The sequence below is a fragment of the Salmo trutta genome, chromosome 2, assembly GCF_901001165.1.
Source record: "Salmo trutta chromosome 2, fSalTru1.1, whole genome shotgun sequence".
NCBI lineage: Eukaryota > Metazoa > Chordata > Actinopteri > Salmoniformes > Salmonidae > Salmo > Salmo trutta.
Genome location: NC_042958.1, coordinates 41,040,533 through 41,063,254, shown reverse-complemented (window position 1 = coordinate 41,063,254; position 22,722 = coordinate 41,040,533). Strand labels below are relative to the sequence as shown.

Below are 22,722 nucleotides of genomic sequence, written 5' to 3'. Positions count from 1 at the left end.
ATAGAGCTAAACACTGGCAAAATCCTAGAGAAAAACCTGGTTCAGACTGCTTTCCAACAGAGAAGACAATAACCTAAAACAAGGCCAAATATACACTGGAGTTGCTTGTGTACAGCCACCAGACAGCCATCTATGCCACCGGACAGCCATCTACAGCCACCAGACAGCCATGTACAGCCATTAGACAGCCACTAGACAGCCATGTACAGCCACTAGACAGCCATCTATGCCACCAGACAGCCATGTACAGCCATTAGACAGCCACTAGACAGCCATGTACAGCCACTTGACAGCCATGTACAGCCACTAGACAGCCGTGTACAGCCACTAGACAGCCATGTACAGCCACTAGACAGCCATGTACAGCCACTAGACAGCCACTAGGCAGCCACCTACTGCCACTAGACAGCTACTTACTGCCACTACACAGCCACTTACTGCCACTACACAGCCATGTGCACAGCCATCTACACAGCCATCTACAGCCACTAGACAGCCATTAGACAGCCATCTACAGCCACTAGACACATTGCCTTCAGAAAGTATTCATACCCCTTGACTGATTCCACATTTTGTTGTGTTACATCCTGAATTCAAAATGTATAAAAAATTCTCACCAATCAACACACATTAGCCCATAACGACAACGTGAGAACATATTTTTAGACATTTTTGCTCTGTTAAGTCAGATGGGGTGCGGCGGTGAACAGCAATCTTCAAGTTTTTCCAAGGATTTTCAATGGGATTCAAGTCTGGGCTTCGGCTGGGCCATTCAAGGACTTTAACATTCTTGTTCTGAAGCCATTCCAGCGTTGCTTTGGCTGTATGATTGGGGTCATTGTCCTGATGGAACGTAAATCTTCACCCCCAGTCTAAGTTCGTTTTCACTCTGAAGCAGGTTCTCATCAACGATTTGCCTTTATTTGTCTCCTTTCATTGTTCCCTCTATCCTTACCAATCTCCCAGTCCCTGCCGCTGGAAAGCATCCCCATAGCATGATGCTGCCACCACCATGCTTCACCGTAATGTTAGACAGGTGATGAGCTATGCCTGGTTTTCTCCAGGCGTAGTGCTTTGCATTCAGGGCAAATAGTTACATTGTCTCATCAGACCACAGAATCTTTTCCCTTATGATCTCAGTCTTTCACGTGCAAACTCCAGGCGTGCGGTCATGTGCCTTTTTTCTTAGGGAGTGGCTTCCGTCTCACCACTAGCCCATGAAGCCCAGATTGGTGAAATGCTCAAGGACTATAATAGCAAAGTGGTCTGACTACTTACATAAATTAGATTTCTGTATTTAATTTTCAATAAAAACCTGTTTTCACTTTGTCATGATGGGGTATTGTGATGTCATGATGGAGTATTGTGATGTCATGACGGAGTATTGTGATGTCATGATGGAGTATTGTGATGTCATGATGGGGTGTTGTGATGTCATGATGGGGTGTTGTGATGTCATGATGGAGTATTGTGATGTCATTCGGTGTTGTGATGTCATGATGGAGTATTGTGATGTCATGATGGAGTATTGTGATGTCATGATGGAGTATTGTGATGCCATGATGGAGTGTTGCGATGTCATGATGGAGTGTTGTGATGTCATGATGGAGTATTGTGATGTCATGATGGGGTATTGTGATGTCATGATGGGGTGTTGTGATGTCATGATGGAGTATTGTGATGTCATGATGGGGTATTGTTATGTCATGATGGAGTATTGTGTGTAGATGGGTGAGATTATAATTCTTTAAATGCGTTTAAAATTCAGGCTGTAAAATGTGGAATAAGTCAAGGAGTATGAAAACTTTCTGATGGTGCTGTACATCTACAGCCACTAGACATACAGGGATATACTCAAAAAGCTCTGTCGTGGTCCTAATGTCCGGAGTTACAGTACATGGTACATTTTGTTTTATTGTGGAATGACTCACTCTCTCTCTCCTTCTTCTTGATGCGTTTGCGTCGTCGGTCGATGGAGGCCACCTCAGACTTGAGGGACAGGTAGTGGTTCCTGATGTCCTGCAGCTTCTCCTGGAGGAAGGAGATCCTCTCCAGACTAGACATCTTGTCCAGGTCCGCTAGGGGAGGAGAGAAGAAGAGATATGAAGACCGGTTTCAGTGGGAGTTAGAGTGAGAACATGTTTTAAAGGCCCAGCGCAGTCAAAAACGAGATTTTCCAGTGTTTTATATATATACTGCTCAAAAAAATAAAGGGAACACTTAAACAACACAATGTAACTCCAAGTCAATCACACTTCTGTGAAATCAAACTGTCCACTTAGGAAGCAACACTGATTGACAATAAATTTCACATGCTGTTGTGCAAATGGAATAGACAACAGGTGGAAATTATAGGCAATTAGCAAGACACCCCCAATAAAGGAGTGGTTCTGCAGGTGGTGACCACAGACCACTTCTCAGTTCCTATGCTTCCTGGCTGATGTTTTGGTCACTTTTGAATGCTGGCGGTGCTTTCACTCTAGTGGTAGCATGAGACGGAGTCTACAACCCACACAAGTGGCTCAGGTAGTGCAGCTCATCCAGGATGGCACATCAATGCGAGCTGTGGCAAGAAGGTTTGCTGTGTCTGTCAGCGTAGTGTCCAGAGCATGGAGGCGCTACCAGGAGACAGGCCAGTACATCAGGAGACGTGGAGGAGGCCGTAGGAGGGCAACAACCCAGCAGCAGGACCGCTACCTCCGCCTTTGTGCAAGGAGGAGCAGGAGGAGCACTGCCAGAGCCCTGCAAAATGACCTCCAGCAGGCCACAAATGTGCATGTGTCTGCTCAAACGGTCAGAAACAGACTCCATGAGGGTGGTATGAGGGCCCGACGCCCACAGGTGGGGGTTGTGCTTACAGCCCAACACCGTGCAGGACGTTTGGCATTTGCCAGAGAACACCAAGATTGGCAAATTCGCCACTGGCGCCCTGTGCTCTTCACAGATGAAAGCAGGTTCACACTGAGCAAATGTGACAGACGTGACAGAGTCTGGAGACGCCGTGGAGAACGTTCTGCTGCCTGCAACATCCTCCAGCATGACCGGTTTGGGGGTGGGTCAGACATGGTGTGGGGTGGCATTTCTTTGGGGGGGCCGCACAGCCCTCCATGTGCTCGCCAGAGGTAGCCTGACTGCCATTAGGTACCGAGATGAGATCCTCAGACCCCTTGTGAGACCATATGGTGGTGCGGTTGGCCCTGGGTTCCTCCTAATGCAAGACAATGCTAGACCTCATGTGGCTGGAGTGTGTCAGCAGTTCCACCAAGAGGATGGCATTGATGCTATGGACTGGCCCGCCCGTTCCCCAGACCTGAATCTAATTGAGCACATCTGGGACATCATGTCTCGCTCCATCCACCAACGCCACGTTGCACCACAGACTGTCCAGGAGTTGGCGGATGCTTTAGTGCAGGTCTGGGAGGAGATCCCTCAGGAGACCATCCGCCACCTCATCAGGAGCATGCCCAGGCGTTGTAGGGAGGTCATACAGGCACGTGGAGGCCACACACACTACTGAGCCTCATTTTGACTTGTTTTAAGGACATTACATCAAAGTTGGATCAGCCTGTAGTGTGGTTTTCCACTTTAATTTTGAGTGTGATTCCAAATCCAGACCGCCATGGGTTGATAAATTGGATTTCCATTGATTATTTTTGTGTGATTTTGTTGTCAGCACATTCAACTATGAAAAGAAAAAAGTATTTAATAAGATTATTTCATTCATTCAGATCTAGGATGTGTTATTTTAGTGTTCCCTTAATTTTTTTGAGCAGTGTATTTCCACACTATGAGGTTGGAATAATACGGTGAAATGGTGAACATGATGATAATAAGTGCAAGTGTGGTTTGAAAAGACGGGATGGTGGGATGGTGTTTTGTCGGATGGTGTTTTGGCCTGCCTGGTGACATCACCTTGCAATACATTTGTTAATACACCCAGAGTTCCAAAATCTTTCTGCCAATAACAGCTAGTCTTCCCCTCCTCAATCAGACCACTTCCCGAAAGACCTAGCTAAATTCTTGCTTGAGAAACAACATTTAAAAGTTAGGACTCAGTGGGATGGTGAGGAACAACATTTAAATGAGAGGACTCAGTGGGATGGAGAGGAACATCATTTAAAGAAGAGGACTCAGTGGGATGGAGAGGAACAACAGTTAAAGGAGAGGACTCAGTGGGATGGAGGGGAACAACATTTAAAGGAGAGGACTCAGTCGGATGGAGAGGAACAACATTTAAAGGAGAGGACTCAGTGGGATGGTGAGGAACAACATTTAAATGAGAGGACTCAGTGGGATGGAGAGGAACATCATTTAAAGGAGAGGGCTCAGTGGGATGGAGAGGAACAACAGTTAAAGGAGAGGACTCAGTGGGATGGAGGGGAACAACATTTAAAGGAAAGGACTCAGTGGGATGGAGAGGAACAACATTTAAAGGAGAGGACTCAGTGGGATGGAGAGGAACAACATTTAAAGGAGAGGACTCAGTGGGATGGAGAGGAACATCATTTAAAGGAGAGGACTCAGTGGGATGGAGAGGAACAACATTTAAAGGAGAGGACTCAGTGGGATGGAGAGGAACAACATTTAAAGGAGAGGACTGAGTGGGATGGAGAGGAACAACATTTAAAGGAGAGGGCTCAGTGGGATGAGAGGAAGAACATTTAAAAGACAGGACTCGGTGGGGTGATTCTGACTACAACGCTAAACAACACAGTGTGCCGCATGTCAATTCTCTCTGTGAGGTCACACATGGCGTTACATCTAGTAAGCAAGTCTACTTGTACAGCTGGACGTAAATGGGAAGGTACATGAGAATTCCTGTAGCTAGCGTATATCTGGAGGGGTTGGTGAGGCTGTGTAAACTGTAGTTGGTATCAAATCAAATTATCCAGACACACTGGAGTTACACGAAGAAACTGTCATGCAATTTTAGTTGCAGTTTGCAAGTGACATCACAAGCAACTTTGCTTTTACATGAAGCAACTCAAACGCGATTAAAATGGCATGCAACAGCCAATCAAATTGAAACGGATTCTGTCATGTTTGAGAATTCTAAACTCACCCCATGTTGTTGTGCTGCATTACATCGTGATTTCACAAATTATTTGTTTATCCACCAGTTTGGTTATTGTAACAGCATGGATATAGACTAAACGCAGCCTGTACAATTTAGCTAGCTAGCCAAACACCAACACAGCTAAATGAGCTAGCATGTAATTAAACAAACGTTAGCTAGCTAGCTAGCTAGCTCGCACAGTTCATGGTGAACAATTTTAGTTGAAACTAGTCAGGCAGAGGTTTGGGTTCACTTCAATAATGTATTGATGGCCAAACCATGTACATACACCATGACTAGCCATGATGCCAACCATTTGGATACATCTCCCGTTGTGCTAAGGTCTCTTCGGTCAGCCCTGATCGCAGGTTGCCTACTGGCTGTAACAGCTCAACTGTGTTGACATGACAACTGGGTCCCAATTCGGAAACCTTCTAATGAATCATGTGACAAAAGTACTCATTTTGATTGGCTGTTGCTTGCAACTAGTTGCACAAAGTTGAAAAGTTTCAAGTGCTAGTTGCATGGGGGGGGGGGTTTGCAAAGCACCCCCTATGGTGCTCTCTATGGTGAGGGTCCTCTCTATGGTGAGGGTCCTCTCTATGGTGAGGGTCCTCTCTATGGTGAGGGTGCTCTCTATGGTGCTCTCTATGGTGAGGGTGCTCTCTATGGTGAGGGCCCTCTCTATGGTGCTCTCTATGGTGAGGGTCCTCTCTATGGTGCTCTCTATGGTGAGGGTCCTCTCTATGGTGAGGGTCCTATCTATGGTGAGGGTCCTCTCTATGGTGCTCTCTGTGGTGAAGGTGATGGTGCTCACGCTCCCGGTGATGTTCCCGATTGTGAAGATGGTGATGGTGGTCGGGGTCACCATGTTGCTTGTGGTACTTCTGGCTGGATGGAGGGGTGCATCCCTGTCCCAGGCCGGGACACTTGGGCGAGATGGACCCCTTCATGTCTGCTGCAACATGGGTCTTGGAGGCTGAAGACTTGGCTGTGCTCTCGCCCAATGACTGGTCTTCACTGTCACTGCTGTGGGCTGTAGGGGGGGAGGATGAGGAGACCGAACAGAAGGAAGATATTAATTAGCTACAAGTGTAACTGTCATTTCAACAACTCATACAAGTAGATGAATTGCTTGTGCTTGGAGAGTTTGTTAGAACGAACAGATAACTGGTTCTACAGCTTCTATAAAAACACAACTGGTTCTACAGCTGATCTTACTGTGGCTCTGATAATTTCAGATGCCAGAAGGAGAGAGCAATAGGAGAGGTAGGAAGCCAGTCAGGGGCCATATGTATCATCCATCTCAGAGTGCTGATCCAGGATCAGGTCCCTCCCTATAAATATAATCTTATTCATATATGCATCTCAGAGTGCTGATCCAGGATCAGGTCCCCCCTATCAATATAATCTTATTCAACTCCTACTCGAAGACGCATGATACATACTGGCCAGATTCACCAGCCCAAGAGTAGGCCTCAGATTCACCAGCCCTAGAGTAGGCCTCAGATTCACCAGCCCTAGAGTAGGCCTCAGATTCACCAGCCCTAGTGTAGGCCTCAGATTCACCAGTCCTAGTGTAGGCCTCAGATTCACCAGTCCTAGTGTAGGCCTCAGATTCACCAGCCCTAGAGTAGACCTCAGATTCACCAGTCCTAGTGTAGGCCTCAGATTCACCAGTCCTAGTGTAGGCCTCAGATTCACCAGCCCTAGTGTAGGCCTCAGATTCACCAGCCCTAGTGTAGGCCTCAGATTCACCAGCCCTAGTGTAGGCCTCAGATTCACCAGCCCTAGAGTAGACCTCAGATTCACCAGTCCTAGTGTAGGCCTCAGATTCACCAGCCCTAGTGTAGGCCTCAGATTCACCAGTCCTAGTGTAGGCCTCAGATTCACCAGTCCTAGTGTAGGCCTCAGATTCACCAGTCCTAGTGTAGGCCTCAGATTCACCAGCCCTAGTGTAGGCTTCAGATTCACCAGTCCTAGTGTAGGCCTCAGATTCACCAGCCCTAGTGTAGGCCTCAGATTCACCAGTCCTAGTGTAGGCCTCAGATTCACCAGCCCTAGAGTAGACCTCAGATTCACCAGTCCTAGTGTAGGCCTCAGATTCACCAGCCCTAGAGTAGACCTCAGATTCACCAGTCCTAGTGTAGGCCTCAGATTCACCAGTCCTAGTGTAGGCCTCAGATTCACCAGTCCTAGTGTAGGCCTCAGATTCACCAGCCCTAGTGTAGGCCTCAGATTCACCAGTCCTAGTGTAGGCCTCAGATTCACCAGCCCTAGAGTAGACCTCAGATTCACCAGTCCTAGTGTAGGCCTCAGATTCACCAGTCCTAGTGTAGGCCTCAGATTCACCAGTCCTAGTGTAGGCCTCAGTAAACTAGTGGGTATTGTCACTCTCTTCCTTACCCGTTTTTCTGTTATTGTTCTTCTTGGGAGGCACTGAGCTCTTTCTGTTTGGCTTGGGTTTCTTTGCTGCTCCACCTGCCTGCTGTTCCTTCTGACGCTTGTGACTGGCAGACACTGGAAGGAGAAGACAGGAGGACAGTGAGAACATGATGCTAGTTTTGTCAAAGAGAGAAGAGAGAGGAACAGGAGAGTATGTGGGCTCAGTCACAGACGGTGCCTGATGTGTATCTGAATCCCCAACAGACGGTGCCTGATCTGAATCCCCAACAGACGGTTCCTGATGTGTATCTGAATCCCCAAGCACTTCAGTAACTTCCTTTAATCTTTTGAAATAAAACTAGATGTAGAAGAAGTCCTCTGTAAAGGTATCACCTATGTACCCATTTGAATTGCCCTGCTTTGGTTCAAAATAGCATATAACCATCATATGAACAGGCATTTTTTAGCACATCTACAATGTAAATTGTCTAATTTAGGCTATTGGACAGAAGTCCTTACCTATACTAGTACCATACAAGGCTAACAGAAAGCTTTAAAATATTGTAACAGGAACAAACTGTATTTATTTTGCTAATTATATCTGTCAGGCATTTCCGTCCTTACCTTTGGCTTTGTGTTCAGTGTTAGTTGAGGTTCTGTACCTTTGGCTTTGTGTTCAGTGTTAGTTGAGGTTCTGTACCTTTGGCTTTGTGTTCAGTGTTAGTTGAGGTTCTGTACCTTTGGCTTTGTGTTCAGTGTTAGTTGAGGTTCTGTACCTTTGGCTTTGTGTTCAGTGGTAGTTGAGGTTCCTTACCTTTGGCTTTGTGTTCAGTGTTGTCATGCCGACTGCTACTACTGAGCTCCAGACTGCAGGTAGAGTTGGAGTGGCTGTGAGAGGAGGACAGGCTACCTGGACCGTCTAGGAGTGAGGCTTTACTCTGGGAGGAGGGGGATCCTGCCCCTCCATGGTGGTGGGGCTCTCCCTGCTCCTGGTCTGGAGAAAAACAACTTCATTGATCCATACGAGACAGAAATCAGTCTTCTGACCAAAACCCCTCACAATTGCTTTCCACCGCTGCTGACCCTGTTCCTCTCAACGTGTGTGTCTGGGGGTGTTGGGAAAGGCCGTTCTAACCAATGGACAATAATGTTGTATTGTATTTATCCATACGAGATGGAAGTTGGGTCTTCTGCTATGCCGAACCCCTCCAATACACACACACACACACACGCGCACGCACGCACGCACACACGCACACACACACACACACACACACACACACACACACACACACACACACACACACACACACACACACACACACACACACAAAACCCCTTTGTTATGACGAGCCTAAATAAGTTCAGGAGTATTCAACCCCTTCATTATGACAAACCTAAATAAGTTCAGGAGTACACACAAGTCACATAAAAACTCACTCTGTGTGTAATATTTGTGTTTAACAAATATGCGTCATACCTCATGCATACAATTATCTGTAATGTCACTCAGTTGAGCAGTGAATTTCAAACACAGATTCAACCACAAAAAACTGGGAGGTTTTCCAATGCCTCACAAAGAAGGGCACCTATTGGTAGATGGGTAAAAAAATAAAAGCAGACATTGAATATCCCTTTGAGCATGGTGAAGTTATTAATTACACTGGTGTATCAATACACCCAGTCACTACAAAGATACAGGCGTCCTTCCTAACTCAGTTGCCGGAGAAGAAGGAAACTGCTCAGGGATTTCACCATGAGGCCAATGGCGACTTTAAAACAGTTACAGAGTTTAACTTTTTAAGGTATAGGGGGCAGTATTTTCATTTTCGGATGAAAAGCGTGCCCAGAGTAAACTGCCTAATACTCGGGCCCAGAGATTTGGATAGAAAACACTCAGAAGTTTCTAAAACTGTTTGAATGATGTCTGTGAGTATAACATAACTCATATGACAGGCAAAAACCTGAGAAAAACCCAACCAGGAAGTGAGAAATCTGAGAATTGTAGTTCTTCTTTTGAATCCCTATCGAAACTACAGTGTCTGTGGGGTCACGTTGCACTTCCTAAGGCTTCCATTAGCTGTCAACAGCCTTTAGAAATGTGTTTCATCCTTCTCCTGTTACTGGGCAGAAAATAGGAGCTCAGTCAATGAGTGGACTGCCTGGGACCAGTGAGTTGTTTACTGCGCGGTCATCTTTGGCACGCCGCTCCTTCTTTTTCCTCTGTAATGAATACGCTATTGTCTGGTTGGAATATTATCAACGTTTTATGTTAAAAAGACCCTAAGGATTGATTGTAAACAACGTTTGACATGTTTCTACGAACGGTAATGGAACTATTTCACTTTTCGTGTCTGGATTTACGCTCGCGCGTTATGCCTTTGGATAGTGATCTGAACGCACGAACAAAACGGAGGTATTTGGACATAAATATGGAGTATTTCGAACAAAAATAACATTTCTTGTGGAAGTAGGAGTCCTGGGAGTGCATTCTGACGAAGATCAGCAAAGGTAAGAGAATATTTAGAATACTAATTCTGAGTTTAGTGAACCCCAGAACTTGGCGGGTATCTGTATAGCTTGCTTTGATGGCTGAGCTATGTACTCAGAATATTGAAAAATGTGCTTTCTCCGTAAAGCTATTTTAAAATCTGACACAGCGGTTGCATTAGGGAGAAGTATATCTATAATTCTTTCAATAACTGTTGTAAATTTTATCAACGTTTATGATGAGTATTTTTGTAAATTGATGTGCTCATTCACCGGCTGTTTTGGTGGGAATACATTTTCTGAACATCACGCACCAATGTAACATGGGGTTTTTGGATATAAATATGAACTTTATCAAGCAAAACATACATGCATTGTGTAACATGAAGTCCTATGAGTGCCATCTGATGAAGATCATCAAAGGTTAGTGAATATTTTAGCTGTATTTTTGGTTTTGTGATGCATGTCCTTGCTTGGAAAATGGCTGTGTGGTTTTTCTTGTGAAGTTTATGTCCTAACATAATCTAATTTTATGCTTTCGCCGTAAAGCCTTTTTGAAATCGGACAATGTGGTTAGATTAACGAGAAGTTTATCTTTAAAATGGTGTAAAATAGTTGATTGTTTGAGAAAATGAAATTATGAGATTTTTGCTGTTTTGTATTTCGCATGCTATTTCACTGGCTGTTGAATAGTGTGTCCCGCAGGTGGGACGCTAGCCCATAGAAGTTAATGGCTGTGATAGGAGAAAACTGAAGATGGATCAACAACATTGTAGTTACTCCACAATAGTAACATAAATGACAGAGTAAAAAGAAGGAAGCCTGAACAGAATACAAATATTTGAAAACATGCATCCTGCATTGCATTGCCTTATTTCTCTTTTCTGTCTGGATAACACATAGATGGTGGACAATCCATTCCTAGTATTGACTGAATGTCTGTCTCTTACCAACTGAATACTGTTGTGAATGGTGTTTGGCCGTTCTAAATGGTGTACAGTGTGAAATAAAATAAGCATGTTTTTTTTCTTCAATTATCTTGTTGATTAATGACCACCCAAGATCATTGTGCATGACGACATCAGAAGAATCATAACTACACCTTAAAACAATCCTCGCTGCTTTGTTCTGTCCAATCTGTTGCATTTTCCCAGACCACAGAACAGTAGTTCACCTGACTATAAATTAATACTTGTGTTATTTGCTTAAGAATCTTTCCCGGTAAATATTTTTTTCTCCATAGATGAGTTATTTGAGACGACCATGATAAGCAGTTGTCTAGCTGCACTCCTAGTAGTTTGGTTTCTGACACTTCCTCAATTTGTACCCCCCCTATACTTAATTGTATCCCATGTTGTGTTGGCCTTTTCCTGGTTGAACAGACCAACATAACCTTGGTTTTCTTGGCGTTCAAAACAAGTTTGTTCCGGCAAACCCACTCCCTGATATTTCCCAGTTCTATTTGTATAGCTTGCTGTACCTGTTGAACCGATTTGTCTTGCTGTATAACTTGTAGTATCATCTGCAAATATAGTAGCTTGAGTTTCAGATAAGGCATAAGGAAGGTCGTTGGTATATATTAAATAAAGAAGTGGTCCAAGGCAGCTGCCCTGCGGTATTCCACAGTTTAACACATGAGGGGAAGAAAATGAACCATTGATATAGGTGGACTGTTTCCTGTCAGTTAGATATGACTGTACCCAATTCAATGCTACCTCCTTAAAACCATAATTCATTCATTTTGTCAAAATTATTTCATGATCCACTAAATCAAATGCTGCACAAAAATCAAAAAATACTACACCCACAAACCTGCCATTATCCATAGCATTGAGCCACTGGTCAGTCATGTCAACCAATGCAGTGGTAGTGGAATGGTTTTTGCGATAAGCATGCTGATTGGCTGTAATCAGATAATTATTTTCCATATACTCCTATATTTGTCTACTCACAATACCCTCCAATATCTGACTGAGTGAAGGGAGTAGACTGATTGGTCAAATATTGGCAGAAATAATGGGTTCTTTGCAGGATCTTTTGGGATTGGACACAGTTTCGCATACTTCCATACATTTGGAAATGTCCCCTTTTCCAGTGACCAATTAAATATGTACTCCCTTTAAGAGTGTGCTCCTAATCTCAGCTCGTTACCTGTATAAAAGACACCTGGGAGCCAGAAATCTTTCTGATTGAGAGGGGGTCAAATACTTATTTCCCTCATTAAAATGCAAATCAATTTATGACATTTTTGACATGCGTTTTTCTGGATTTTTTGTTGTTATTCTGTCTCTCACTGTTCAAATAAACCTACCATTAAAATTATAGACTGACCATTTCTTTGTCAGTGGGCAAACGTACAAATTCAGCAGGGGATCAAATACTTTTTTCCCTCACTGTACATGGAGGGAATCTGATGAGAACAGACCTCAACACCTACTACATGGAGACTCCATGATGGATCTGATCAGAACAGACCTCAACACCTACTACAGCTCCCCTACTGTATTGGCCCTGCTGGGATCTGTTGACCACCAGTGAACCGAGCAAGGCGGAAGGAAATGGAATCCAGAGCAGGGCGACGATGTCTCAAGAGAGAACGGAGGCCCTAGCCTGGTGTCTGACCATTACAGGCTGGTCAGCTGTCTACCATGCAGAGAAAATTGGATGAAAAGTTGGATATCTTCAACATCAACATACAAACGGTCCTTGATGTAAGTATGTCCATACAAAATGTTAAAACATCAGCCCGGGATAAGCCATCGATGACGGAACAACTTCAAGCGGACACCAAAGAAAAGGCAAAAAATATTTGACACATGGGGGAAAACTGAGAAATGGAAAAAAGCTCATCTGATGGCCAAAGATAACTTGTAGACAAATGAAATTCAAGAACTCCGAAAGAAGAACCCAGAAGACTGGTGGGACTTCATCAACAAAGAGGTTGGTCTATAAAAATCCTCTGGAAGAAGATACAGATTGACGGTGTGGAATACTGGGTGGTCAGGCTGTTCCAGTTGGAACCAGCTCCACTAATACTGGGTGGTCAGGCTGTTCCAGTTGAAACCAGCTCCACTAATACTGGGTGGTCAGGCTGTTCCAGTTGGAACCAGCTCTACTAATACTGGGTGGTCAGGCTGTTCCAGTTGAAACCAGCTCCACTAATACTGGGTGGTCAGGCTGTTCCAGTTGGAACCAGCTCTACTAATACTGGGTGGTCAGGCTGTTCCAGTTGAAACCAGCTCCACTAATACTGGGTGGTCAGGCTGTTCCAGTTGAAACCAGCTCCACTAATACTGGGTGGTCAGGCTGTTCCAGTTGAAACCAGCTCCACTAATACTGGGTGGTCAGGCTGTTCCAGTTGAAACCAGCTCCACTAATACTGGGTGGTCCGGCTGTTCCAGTTGGAACCAGCTCTACTAATACTGGGTGGTCAGGCTGTTCCAGTTGGAACCAGCTCCACTAATACTGGGTGGCCAGGCTGTTCCAGTTGGAACCAGCTCCACTAATACTGGGTGGTGAGGCTGTTCCAGTTGGAACCAGCTCCACTAATACTGGGTGGTCAGGCTGTTCCAGTTGGAACCAGCTCCACTAATACTGGGTGGCCAGGCTGTTCCAGTTGGAACCAGCTCCACTAATACTGGGTGGTCAGGCTGTTCCAGTTGGAACTAGCTCCACTAATACTGGGTGGTCAGGCTGTTCCAGTTGGAACCAGCTCTACTAATACTGGGTGGTCAGGCTGTTCCAGTTGAAACCAGCTCCACTAATACTGGGTGGTGAGGCTGTTCCAGTTGGAACCAGCTCCACTAATACTGGGTGGCCAGGCTGTTCCAGTTGGAACCAGCTCCACTAATACTGGGTGGTGAGGCTGTTCCAGTTGGAACCAGCTCCACTAATACTGGGTGGTCAGGCTGTTCCAGTTGGAACCAGCTCCACTAATACTGGGTGGCCAGGCTGTTCCAGTTGGAACCAGCTCCACTAATACTGGGTGGTCAGGCTGTTCCAGTTGGAACTAGCTCCACTAATACTGGGTGGTCAGGCTGTTCCAGTTGGAACCAGCTCTACTAATACTGGGTGGTCAGGCTGTTCCAGTTGAAACCAGCTCCACTAATACTGGGTGGTGAGGCTGTTCCAGTTGGAACCAGCTCCACTAATACTGGGTGGCCAGGCTGTTCCAGTTGGAACCAGCTCCACTAATACTGGGTGGTGAGGCTGTTCCAGTTGGAACCAGCTCCACTAATACTGGGTGGTCAGGCTGTTCCAGTTGGAACCAGCTCCACTAATACTGGGTGGCCAGGCTGTTCCAGTTGGAACCAGCTCCACTAATACTGGGTGGTCAGGCTGTTCCAGTTGGAACTAGCTCCACTAATACTGGGTGGTCAGGCTGTTCCAGTTGAAACCAGCTCCACTAATACTGGGTGGTCAGGCTGTTCCAGTTGGAACATGCACAAAATACCTTGGCTTCCACTTGGACAACTAACTCAGTGGGGGCCAACACATTAACCAGGCATTGAAAAATACTTCAAGGCGTCTCCACTTCCTGACTGTGATGGCAAGAAACAGCCTTTCCACTGATGACGCCTACACCACTCTGATCCGACCATGCCGGGATAATGACAGGTGTCATGACTGTTCTGTGAGGATCCAAATTGGGCAGATCAGCTTTGCAATAAATAACTTCAACCAGACCCCCTCTCACCCGCGGGGGGAACTGGTGGGGGGTTGACAGATAACGCCCTGTTGTAAATCAAGGACAAGAACATTCAGTTCTCTCACTCTCCAAATTCACCAGAGGAATTTGCCTTTGTTTGACAGATTTTCCCAGCCGAAAGTCTTAACACGTTGTAAAGCGAATGCTGGAACAATATTTCTAACATAGAACGTGGGGAATGGTCAGAGGCGATCTGAAAGAACACTGATGTCGGTATGGTTGTTATTTAGTGATGTCATTAACAATGTTATAGAGGAAATACTGTAACACACTACATCCTCTACGTTCTGCATGCTATATGAAAAATTATGAAAGTGTTTTGGTTAAGAGAGGGATGTGATTTTAGAAACTATAAAAGGAAATTGTTTCTATAACTTTGTACAAGTAAGTAGTCACCGCCCCCTTGAGTGAGGTCAGAGAGCGTGTCAGCCTGTCGGAACCGCCCTTTTGAACTAATTGTATAAAATTATGGTTTAAGAATGAACATATTACACCAGAGGGAAGTAGAGCTGCAGCTCACGTTTAAAGTATTAGACCAGAGAGAGACGTAGAGCTGCAGCTCACATTTAAAGTATTAGGCCAGAGAGACGTAGAGCTGCAGCTCACATTTAAAGTTGTTTGAACTGTGAATCTCAACACGAGGTAGAGACGATAAAGTCACCTCACGGACAATCACTGGTACGGCTGATCCTAAGTAAAGTATCTAGAAAAGCAAATTTAAGTGGGACCATTCTGCTCAAACCATCGTATTCTGCTACTCTCATCACCCCAGTGTGAACCATCAACACGGCTATCTAGCCTATCTTCAAACCATCGTATTATGCTACTCTCATCACCCCAGTGTGAACCATCAACACGGCTATCTAGCCTATCTTCAAACCATCCTATTCTGCTACTCTCATCACCCCAGTGTGAACCATCAACACGGCTATCTAGCCTATCTTCAAACCATCGTATTCTGCTACTCTCATCACCCCAGTGTGAACCATCAACACGGCTATCTAGCCTATCTTCAAACCATCGTATTCTGCTACTCTCATCACCCCAGTGTGAACCATCAACACGGCTATCTAGCCTATCTTCAAACCATCGTATTCTGCTACTCTCATCACCCCAGTGTGAACCATCAACACGGCTATCTAGCCTATCTTCAAACCATCGTATTCTGCTACTCTCATCACCCCACTGGGAACCATCGACATGGCTGGCTAGCCTATCTTCAAAGAAGCATCTTCTAGAGAAAATGGAAGGAAAATAAACTCTGTAGTCCTGTTCAGGACTACACAATAAGTTACCGGATACCAGACAACTGCAGAGGAGATCAACAGTAGAAGACGGGTGGGGGTCCCCCTTTTGGACAATCAGAGCTTTACAATCATGCCGCAAAAAGGCCCAACACCCTTTTCCAAGAAGTCCCTGTCCACCGAGAGAAACCAAGGATTTTCTTACTCCAACCGGGCGGCAGTTTGTGTGTAAAGTATAAGTGACAGTAGTTTCTAAATGTAGCAACGTTAAGTGTCTCTGTCCCTCTCCATGTCTTTCGTAACAAGCAGTCATATCGTTGTCAGTCCGCTAGTGACCTATTTCTCATGTATTAAGTGTGTATGTTTATCCTGTGTTACCATTTAGTTAGCTAGTAAATAAATAAGTAAACCAATTTGTGTAGTACTGAATCATAAGTAAGGCTCGGGTTTCTGCAGATGCAAGGTTACGACATGATATGATACGAGGTTATGATGAATAAGTTGACTGTTTATGGATGTGATAGGTCAAGATCTTTAGAGTTTAATTGGGGAGATGGTAACTCTAAATAACTGCTCTTGTGGTGCCTCAAATCCTAATGACTTAATTGTTACATGATTCATTTAATTGGGTAACAATTAAATATAGTTAGTTGATTAGATAAATAACAGTCATCAGATTAATGAACGTTAAGTCAGGAGGAAAGTGCGTTGCTGGTGGGCTGCACAAAGAAGCAGGATGCTGCACTGGAGAGTGTACAGAAAAGGCCAAGCAAGATAATAACACAAAACAGAGACAGTCACGGATCGTACTGGACCCTCTACATGATCTACTACCACAGAAAAGAGGAGACGGTACTGGCAGAGTCCTCTGCAAACAGAGCCAACTGTCCAGCATCAATGTAAGAACAAATATACAGAAAGATCCAACCATAGCCACTGCGATCAGACTTAATACATTTTTCTCCCCAATTTTGATCTTGTCTCATCGCTGCAACTCCCCAACGGCCTCGGGAAGTGAAGGTCGAGTCATGCGTCCCCCGAAACATGACCCGACAAACCAAGCTTTTAACACCTGCCAGCTTAACCCGGAAGCCAGCCGCACCAACGTGTCAGAGGAAACACTGTTCAACTGATGACGAGGTCAGCCTGCAGGCGCCCGACCCGCCACAAGGAGTCGCTAGAACGCGATGAGCCAAGTAAAGCCCCCCCGGCCAAACCCGGGACGATGCTGGGACAATTGTGCGCCACCCTATGGGACTCCCGATTACGGCCGGTTGTGATACAGCCCGGGATCGAACCCGGGTCTGTAGTGACGCCTGTAGCACTGTGATGCTGCGCCAGTCGGTAGGCCGGTTAGGACTTGTTTCATTGAATGTAGTATCCTCTGTGTTTTTAAGCAGTTGTCTAAATGTAACTGTGCATTCTGCAAAATTCAATCTCGTCGACTGAAAGCATGAATTAAATAAAACAAAATCAAGGGGTTTGAATACTTTCTGCAGGCACTGTACACACAAATACACATTTTGGTGGGAAAGGCTGGAGCAGTGGGCAGCTACTAGTGTAGTGCCCTGTGAGCAGGTTAAGTGTCTTGCTCAAGGGCACAACGGCAGGTGACGGTATCTAGGACACTGATGCCAGCAACCATTTGGCTAGTCAACACTTACCTTGGGGTAAGTCCTGGTCCTGCAGCTCCCCTCCTAGACTTTCCACCTCCACTGTACTGCTGTCTGTCTCACTGCGACCACAACCGCCTTCCTCTGCCAGGGTGTTGGGGCGCCCCGGAGCCAGGGGGTCAGAGGATGGCGTTGTACCCAGAGCAGGGGTTACAGACAGGGGAGGACAGGAGGGCTGAGTCCGGTTAGAGCCAGTTCCAGCCCCTTGCTCCATGGCCCCGCTACCGCTATGTCCCATGGATGGGGACTCTGGGGTGGTGGGAGGGGTGTTGAGAACTGAGTTAGATCCACTGGAGGGGAACTCCTGCTCACTCCTCCTCTTCTCCTGCCCCTGATTCTCCTCTGAAGGGTCATGGTCCTCCCTCTCCGGGCCTCCTCCTTCCTCGTCTCCCACCCGGTCCCGTTCCCCCGTGCTCTCCCTCTCCGGGCCTCCTCCTCCTGTCTCGTCTCCCTCCCCACCCCGCTCCCCCCTGATCTCCCTCTCCGGGCCTCCTCCTCCTGCCTCGTCCCCATCCCGCTCCCCCCTGCTCTCCCTCTCCTCGTGGCATGATGATGAGGACTGGGCCGGTCCAGGCGGAGGAGGGGAGTTAGCAGCCTCTGTGTCAGAGTCAGAGAACAGCTCCTTCAGGGTCTTTTTCGGCCACTGGGCCTGAATACTGGACCATACATCCTTCTGTCCCTTGGTACGACTGCCACCCGCCGGTCTCGCTCTTTCTCTCTCCTCCACGCTGCTGGCTGCCATCTTAGCCCTCTTCTCAGGGATCTCCCAGAATCCCGCAGGGCGGGCGCCGCCTACACCACCGGTGCCACTCTTGGCTGCCTTGTCCTTCATGCCGTTGTACTTCTTAGAGGGGGGAGGTTTGGGACGGGAGCTGGGTCGGTCTCCATCGGCCTGGTGGGGCTCAGTGGGAGGTGCACCTCCATCATCTGAGCTGCTGCTAGAGGAACCTCCTGCTCCTCCTCTGTCTTCCCCTAGACCTCCTGCTCTCTCCTGGGCCCTCCTGTTGGAGCCTCCCGGCAGCCAGTCTGCGCTCCTGGTGCTTCTGGTTGGGAGCTTGGTTTTGGACGGGGGTCCTTTAGAGGTCTGTTGCTCCCCTGTTGCTCCTTCTGACTTCCTCTTCCTGGAGGCGGAGCTACCTGGCCCCTCCCTCTCAGCCTCAAACTCTGGTTGGCTACGCCGCTTCCCAGCCTCCGGGGTCTCGACACTGATTGGTTCTTGGCTCTTCCCTGTGACCAATGGTGGTTTGGGGACATCGGTAGAGTCGGTACCCTCCCAGCGGTCTAATGCGTGAAGGGGTTTGGGGGGACCCCCCTTTCTGAGACCGTCGCGACCTCCTGAACCCGGATGGTCATCTTCGTCCTCACGCCCACCATCCTGATCAGACTCATCTGTTGAACTCTCTGAGGCTGAAGGAAGCAAAGAAAAACAACATTTTAGTACCTTGACATGGCTTAGGCAACACAACAGCACTCCCAATCAATGTATCATAGTTCTATAGAGTGAAATACAATCTACTGAACTCTAAAACTAAATAAGTTAATTGTTCAACACTCAAAAGGCATAATATTGAGTAAAAAATATTGCCTTAAAATCTGCTAAAAGTCATGAAACAAAATGTAATTTGAATGACATATCCTATCCATTTGACTGCCTGTATACTGTTAAAGTACAACACCAGATAGAGTTGTGACTACCTGTATACTGTTAGAGTACAACGCCAGGTAGAGCAGTGACTACCTGTATACTGTTAGAGTACAACGCCAGGTAGAGCGGTGACTACCTGTATACTGTTAGAGTACAACGCCAGGTAGAGCGGTGACTACCTGTATACTGTTAGAGTACAACGCCAGGTAGAGCGGTGACTACCTGTATACTGTTAGAGTACAACGCCAGGTAGAGCAGTGACTACCTTGCAGGCCATTGAGGATAGAAGTGATTTCAATAGACTTGACTGGAGACTGCAGAGTCAGAGTCCTTTGGTTCTCACCGTCCTCCATCTTGGAGAAGACATGGCGCTCATGGGCTGAGCAGGGACCGGAGCCAGAGCAGGGGCCGAGGGATTTGGAGGAGGGGCGGGGGACACGTAGTCTGTTGGGGGACGGACTCCCCAGGTCCTCGTTCAGTCGCTCCAGACGGTTACGCTCTCTCTCCGCTTTGTTCTGGGAGGGCAGGAAAACCATGTTTAGGGCTCCAGATTAATGTTGTGCATCTTGTGGTAACCTCATGTCATCTTCATAGACAGAAACAACTGTCTATTCTGTATATTCAATTGAAATTGCTAATATGCAAAATATAATTAAAAAAAAACAACATTTATTTCTCCTACCTTTATTTTCTTGCGGTGTTTAATCTTCTGAACATTCTTATTGGCCGGACGTACAATCTTGTCAGCTTTGACCCACTCATCATATCTAACGGGAGAGACAGAGACAGAGAGTCAATCACAGATCAAAGGTCAGTTATAAAGCCTATGCCCCAAATGGCACCCTATTCCTTTTATAGTGTACTACTTTTGTCCAGAGCCCTATGGGATTCAATATGGGCCATGGTCAAAAGTAGTGTACTACCTATGGGATTCCCTATTGGTCCTGGTCAAAAGTAGTGTACTACCTATGGGATTCCCTATTGGCCCTGGTCAAAAGTAATGTACTACCTATGGGATTCCCTATTGGCCCTGGTCAAAACTAGTGCACTATATAGGAAATAGGGTGCCATTTGGAACGCAAAGTAAAATTATATTTGAGATTCTTCAGTTACCACCCTTTGCCTTGATGACAGCTTTGCACAATCTTGGCATTCTCTCACCAAGCTTCATGAGGTGCATGGAATGCATTTTAATTAACAGGTGTGCCTTGTTAAATGTTCATTTGTTATTATTTCTTTCCTTCTTAATGCGTTTGAGACAACCAGTTGTGTTGTGACAAGGTAGGGGTGGTATACAGAAGATAGCCCTATTTGGTAAAAGACCAACTCAATATTATGGCAAGAACAGCTCAAACAAGCAAAGACAAATGACAGTCCATCATTACTTTAAGACATGAAGGTCAGTCAATACGGAAAATGTCAACAACTTTGAAAGTTTCTTAAAGTGCAGTTGCAAAAACCATCAAGCGCTATGATGAAACTGGCTCTCATGAGGACCGCCACAGGAAAGGAAGACCCAGAGTTACCTCTGCTGTAGAGGATAAGTTAATTAGAGATAACAGCCTCAGAAATTGCTGACAAAATAAATGCTTCAGAGTACAATGCCAGGTAGAGCAGTGACTACCTGTATACTGTTAGAGTACAATCAATGTACACATCTCAACGTAAACTGTTCAGAGGAGACCACCGAGTGGCGCAGCGGTCTCAGTGCTAGAGGTGACACTACAGACCCTGGTTCGATTCCAGGCTGTATCACAACCGGCCACAATTGGGAGTCCAATAGGGCGGCGCACAATTGACCCAGTGTCGTCCGACTTAGGGTTTGGCCAGGGTAGGCCGTCATTGTAAATAAGAATTTGTTCTTAACTGACTTGCCTAGTTAAAAAGGTAAAATAAAATATAATTTAAAAAAAATCAGGCCTTCATGGTCGAATTGCTGGCAAGAAACCACTACTAAACGACACCAATAAGAAGACGAGACTTGCTTCGGCCAAGAAACATGAGCAATGGGCATTAGACCGGTGGATATCTGTCCTTGGTCTGATGAGTCTAAATTTGAAATTTTGGTTCCAACGGCCGTGTCTTTGTGAGACGCAGAGTAGGTGAACAGATGATCTCTGCATGTGTGGTTCCCACCGTGAAGCATGGAGGAGGAGGTGTGATGGTGTAGGGGTGCTTTGCTGGTGACACTGTCAATGATTTATTTAGAATTCAAGGCAGAGTTAACCAGCATGGTTATCACAGCATTCTGCAGCGATACGCCATCCCATATGGTTTGCGCTTAGTGGGACTATCATTTGTTTCTCAACAGGACAATGACCCAACACACCTCCAGGCTGTGTAAGGCCTGTTTGACCAAGAAGGAGAGAGATGGAGTGCTGCATCAGATGACCTGGCCTCCACAATCACCCGACCTCAACCCAATTGAGATGGTTTGGGATGAGTTGGATCGCAGAGTGAAGGAAAAGCAGCCAACAAGTGCTCAGCATATGTGGGAACTCCTTCAAGACTGATGGAAAAGCATTCCAGGTGAAGCTGTTTGAGATAATGCCAAGAGTGTGCAAAGCTGTAATCAAGGCAAAGGATGACTACTTTGAAGAATCTCAAATATAAAATATATTTTGATTTGTTTAACACTTTTTTGGTTACTACATGAATCCATATGTTTTATTACATAGTTTTGATGTCTTCACTATTATTCTACAATGTAGAAAATAGTAAAAATAAAGAAAAATCCAGGAATGAGTTGGTGTGTCCAAACTTTTGACTGGTACTGTATATCATCATTATAAAAAAAAAAGTTTTACCTTTATTTAACTAGGAAAGTCAGATAAGAACAAATTCTTATTTTCAATGATGACCTAGGAACAGTGGGTTAACTGCCTTCTTCAGGGGCAGAATGACAGATTTGTACCTTGTCAGCTCAGGGATTTGATCTTGCAACCTTTCGTTTACTAGTCCAACGCTCTAACCACTAGGCTACCTGCCGCCCCATAATTATATAATGGAATAAAACAACCATAATTAAGATAAATCAAAATTATTACATGGAATAAGACATTAATGAGGATAAATCCACATTATATTATGGAATAAGACATTAATGAAGACAAATCCACATTATATTATGGAATAAGACAACCTTAATGAAGATAAACCCACATTATATTATGGAATAAAACAACCTTAATGAAGACAAATCCACATTATAATTATGGAATAAAACAACCTTAATGAAGACAAATCCACATCATAATTATGGAATAAAACAACCTTAATGAAGACAAATCCACATCATAATTATGGAATAAAACAACCTTAATTAAGATAAATCAACATTATGATAATACCAACAACCATAGAAATGAATTACAGAATGTTAACTACCCAAAGGTAGTCAGTCTACTTGGATCTACAGAAAGGAATGAAAGTCTTCCAACGTCACACCACAAGACACAGTAGCGCAGAGAGAAAGAACATCCGCTCAACCACTACACAACGTAAGACAATGACATCTCGAA

At 45.5% G+C, this 22,722-nt stretch overlaps 1 protein-coding gene across 4 annotated transcripts in view; it reads right to left on the bottom strand.

Annotated features, from left to right (window-relative positions):
- Positions 1-22,722, bottom strand: part of arid4b (AT-rich interaction domain 4B) — a 169,600-nt gene that overhangs the window by 3,589 nt on the left and 143,289 nt on the right. For 2 of the 4 annotated variants that reach the window (XM_029701926.1, XM_029701916.1), the window contains 7 exons: positions 19,884-19,968; positions 19,467-19,716; positions 17,548-18,963; positions 8,256-8,435; positions 7,463-7,576; positions 5,874-6,092; positions 1,932-2,078 (listed from right to left, as the gene is read on the bottom strand). In XM_029701926.1, coding sequence (XP_029557786.1) covers positions 1,932-2,078; positions 5,874-6,092; positions 7,463-7,576; positions 8,256-8,435; positions 17,548-18,963; positions 19,467-19,716; positions 19,884-19,968 — 2,411 coding nt within the window. Of the gene's footprint in view, positions 1-1,931; positions 2,079-3,760; positions 5,653-5,814; positions 6,093-7,462; positions 7,577-8,255; positions 8,436-17,547; positions 18,964-19,466; positions 19,717-19,883; positions 19,969-22,722 lie in introns of those variants that run through there. The other 2 variants (XM_029701921.1, XM_029701929.1) reach the window with 2 other exon arrangements.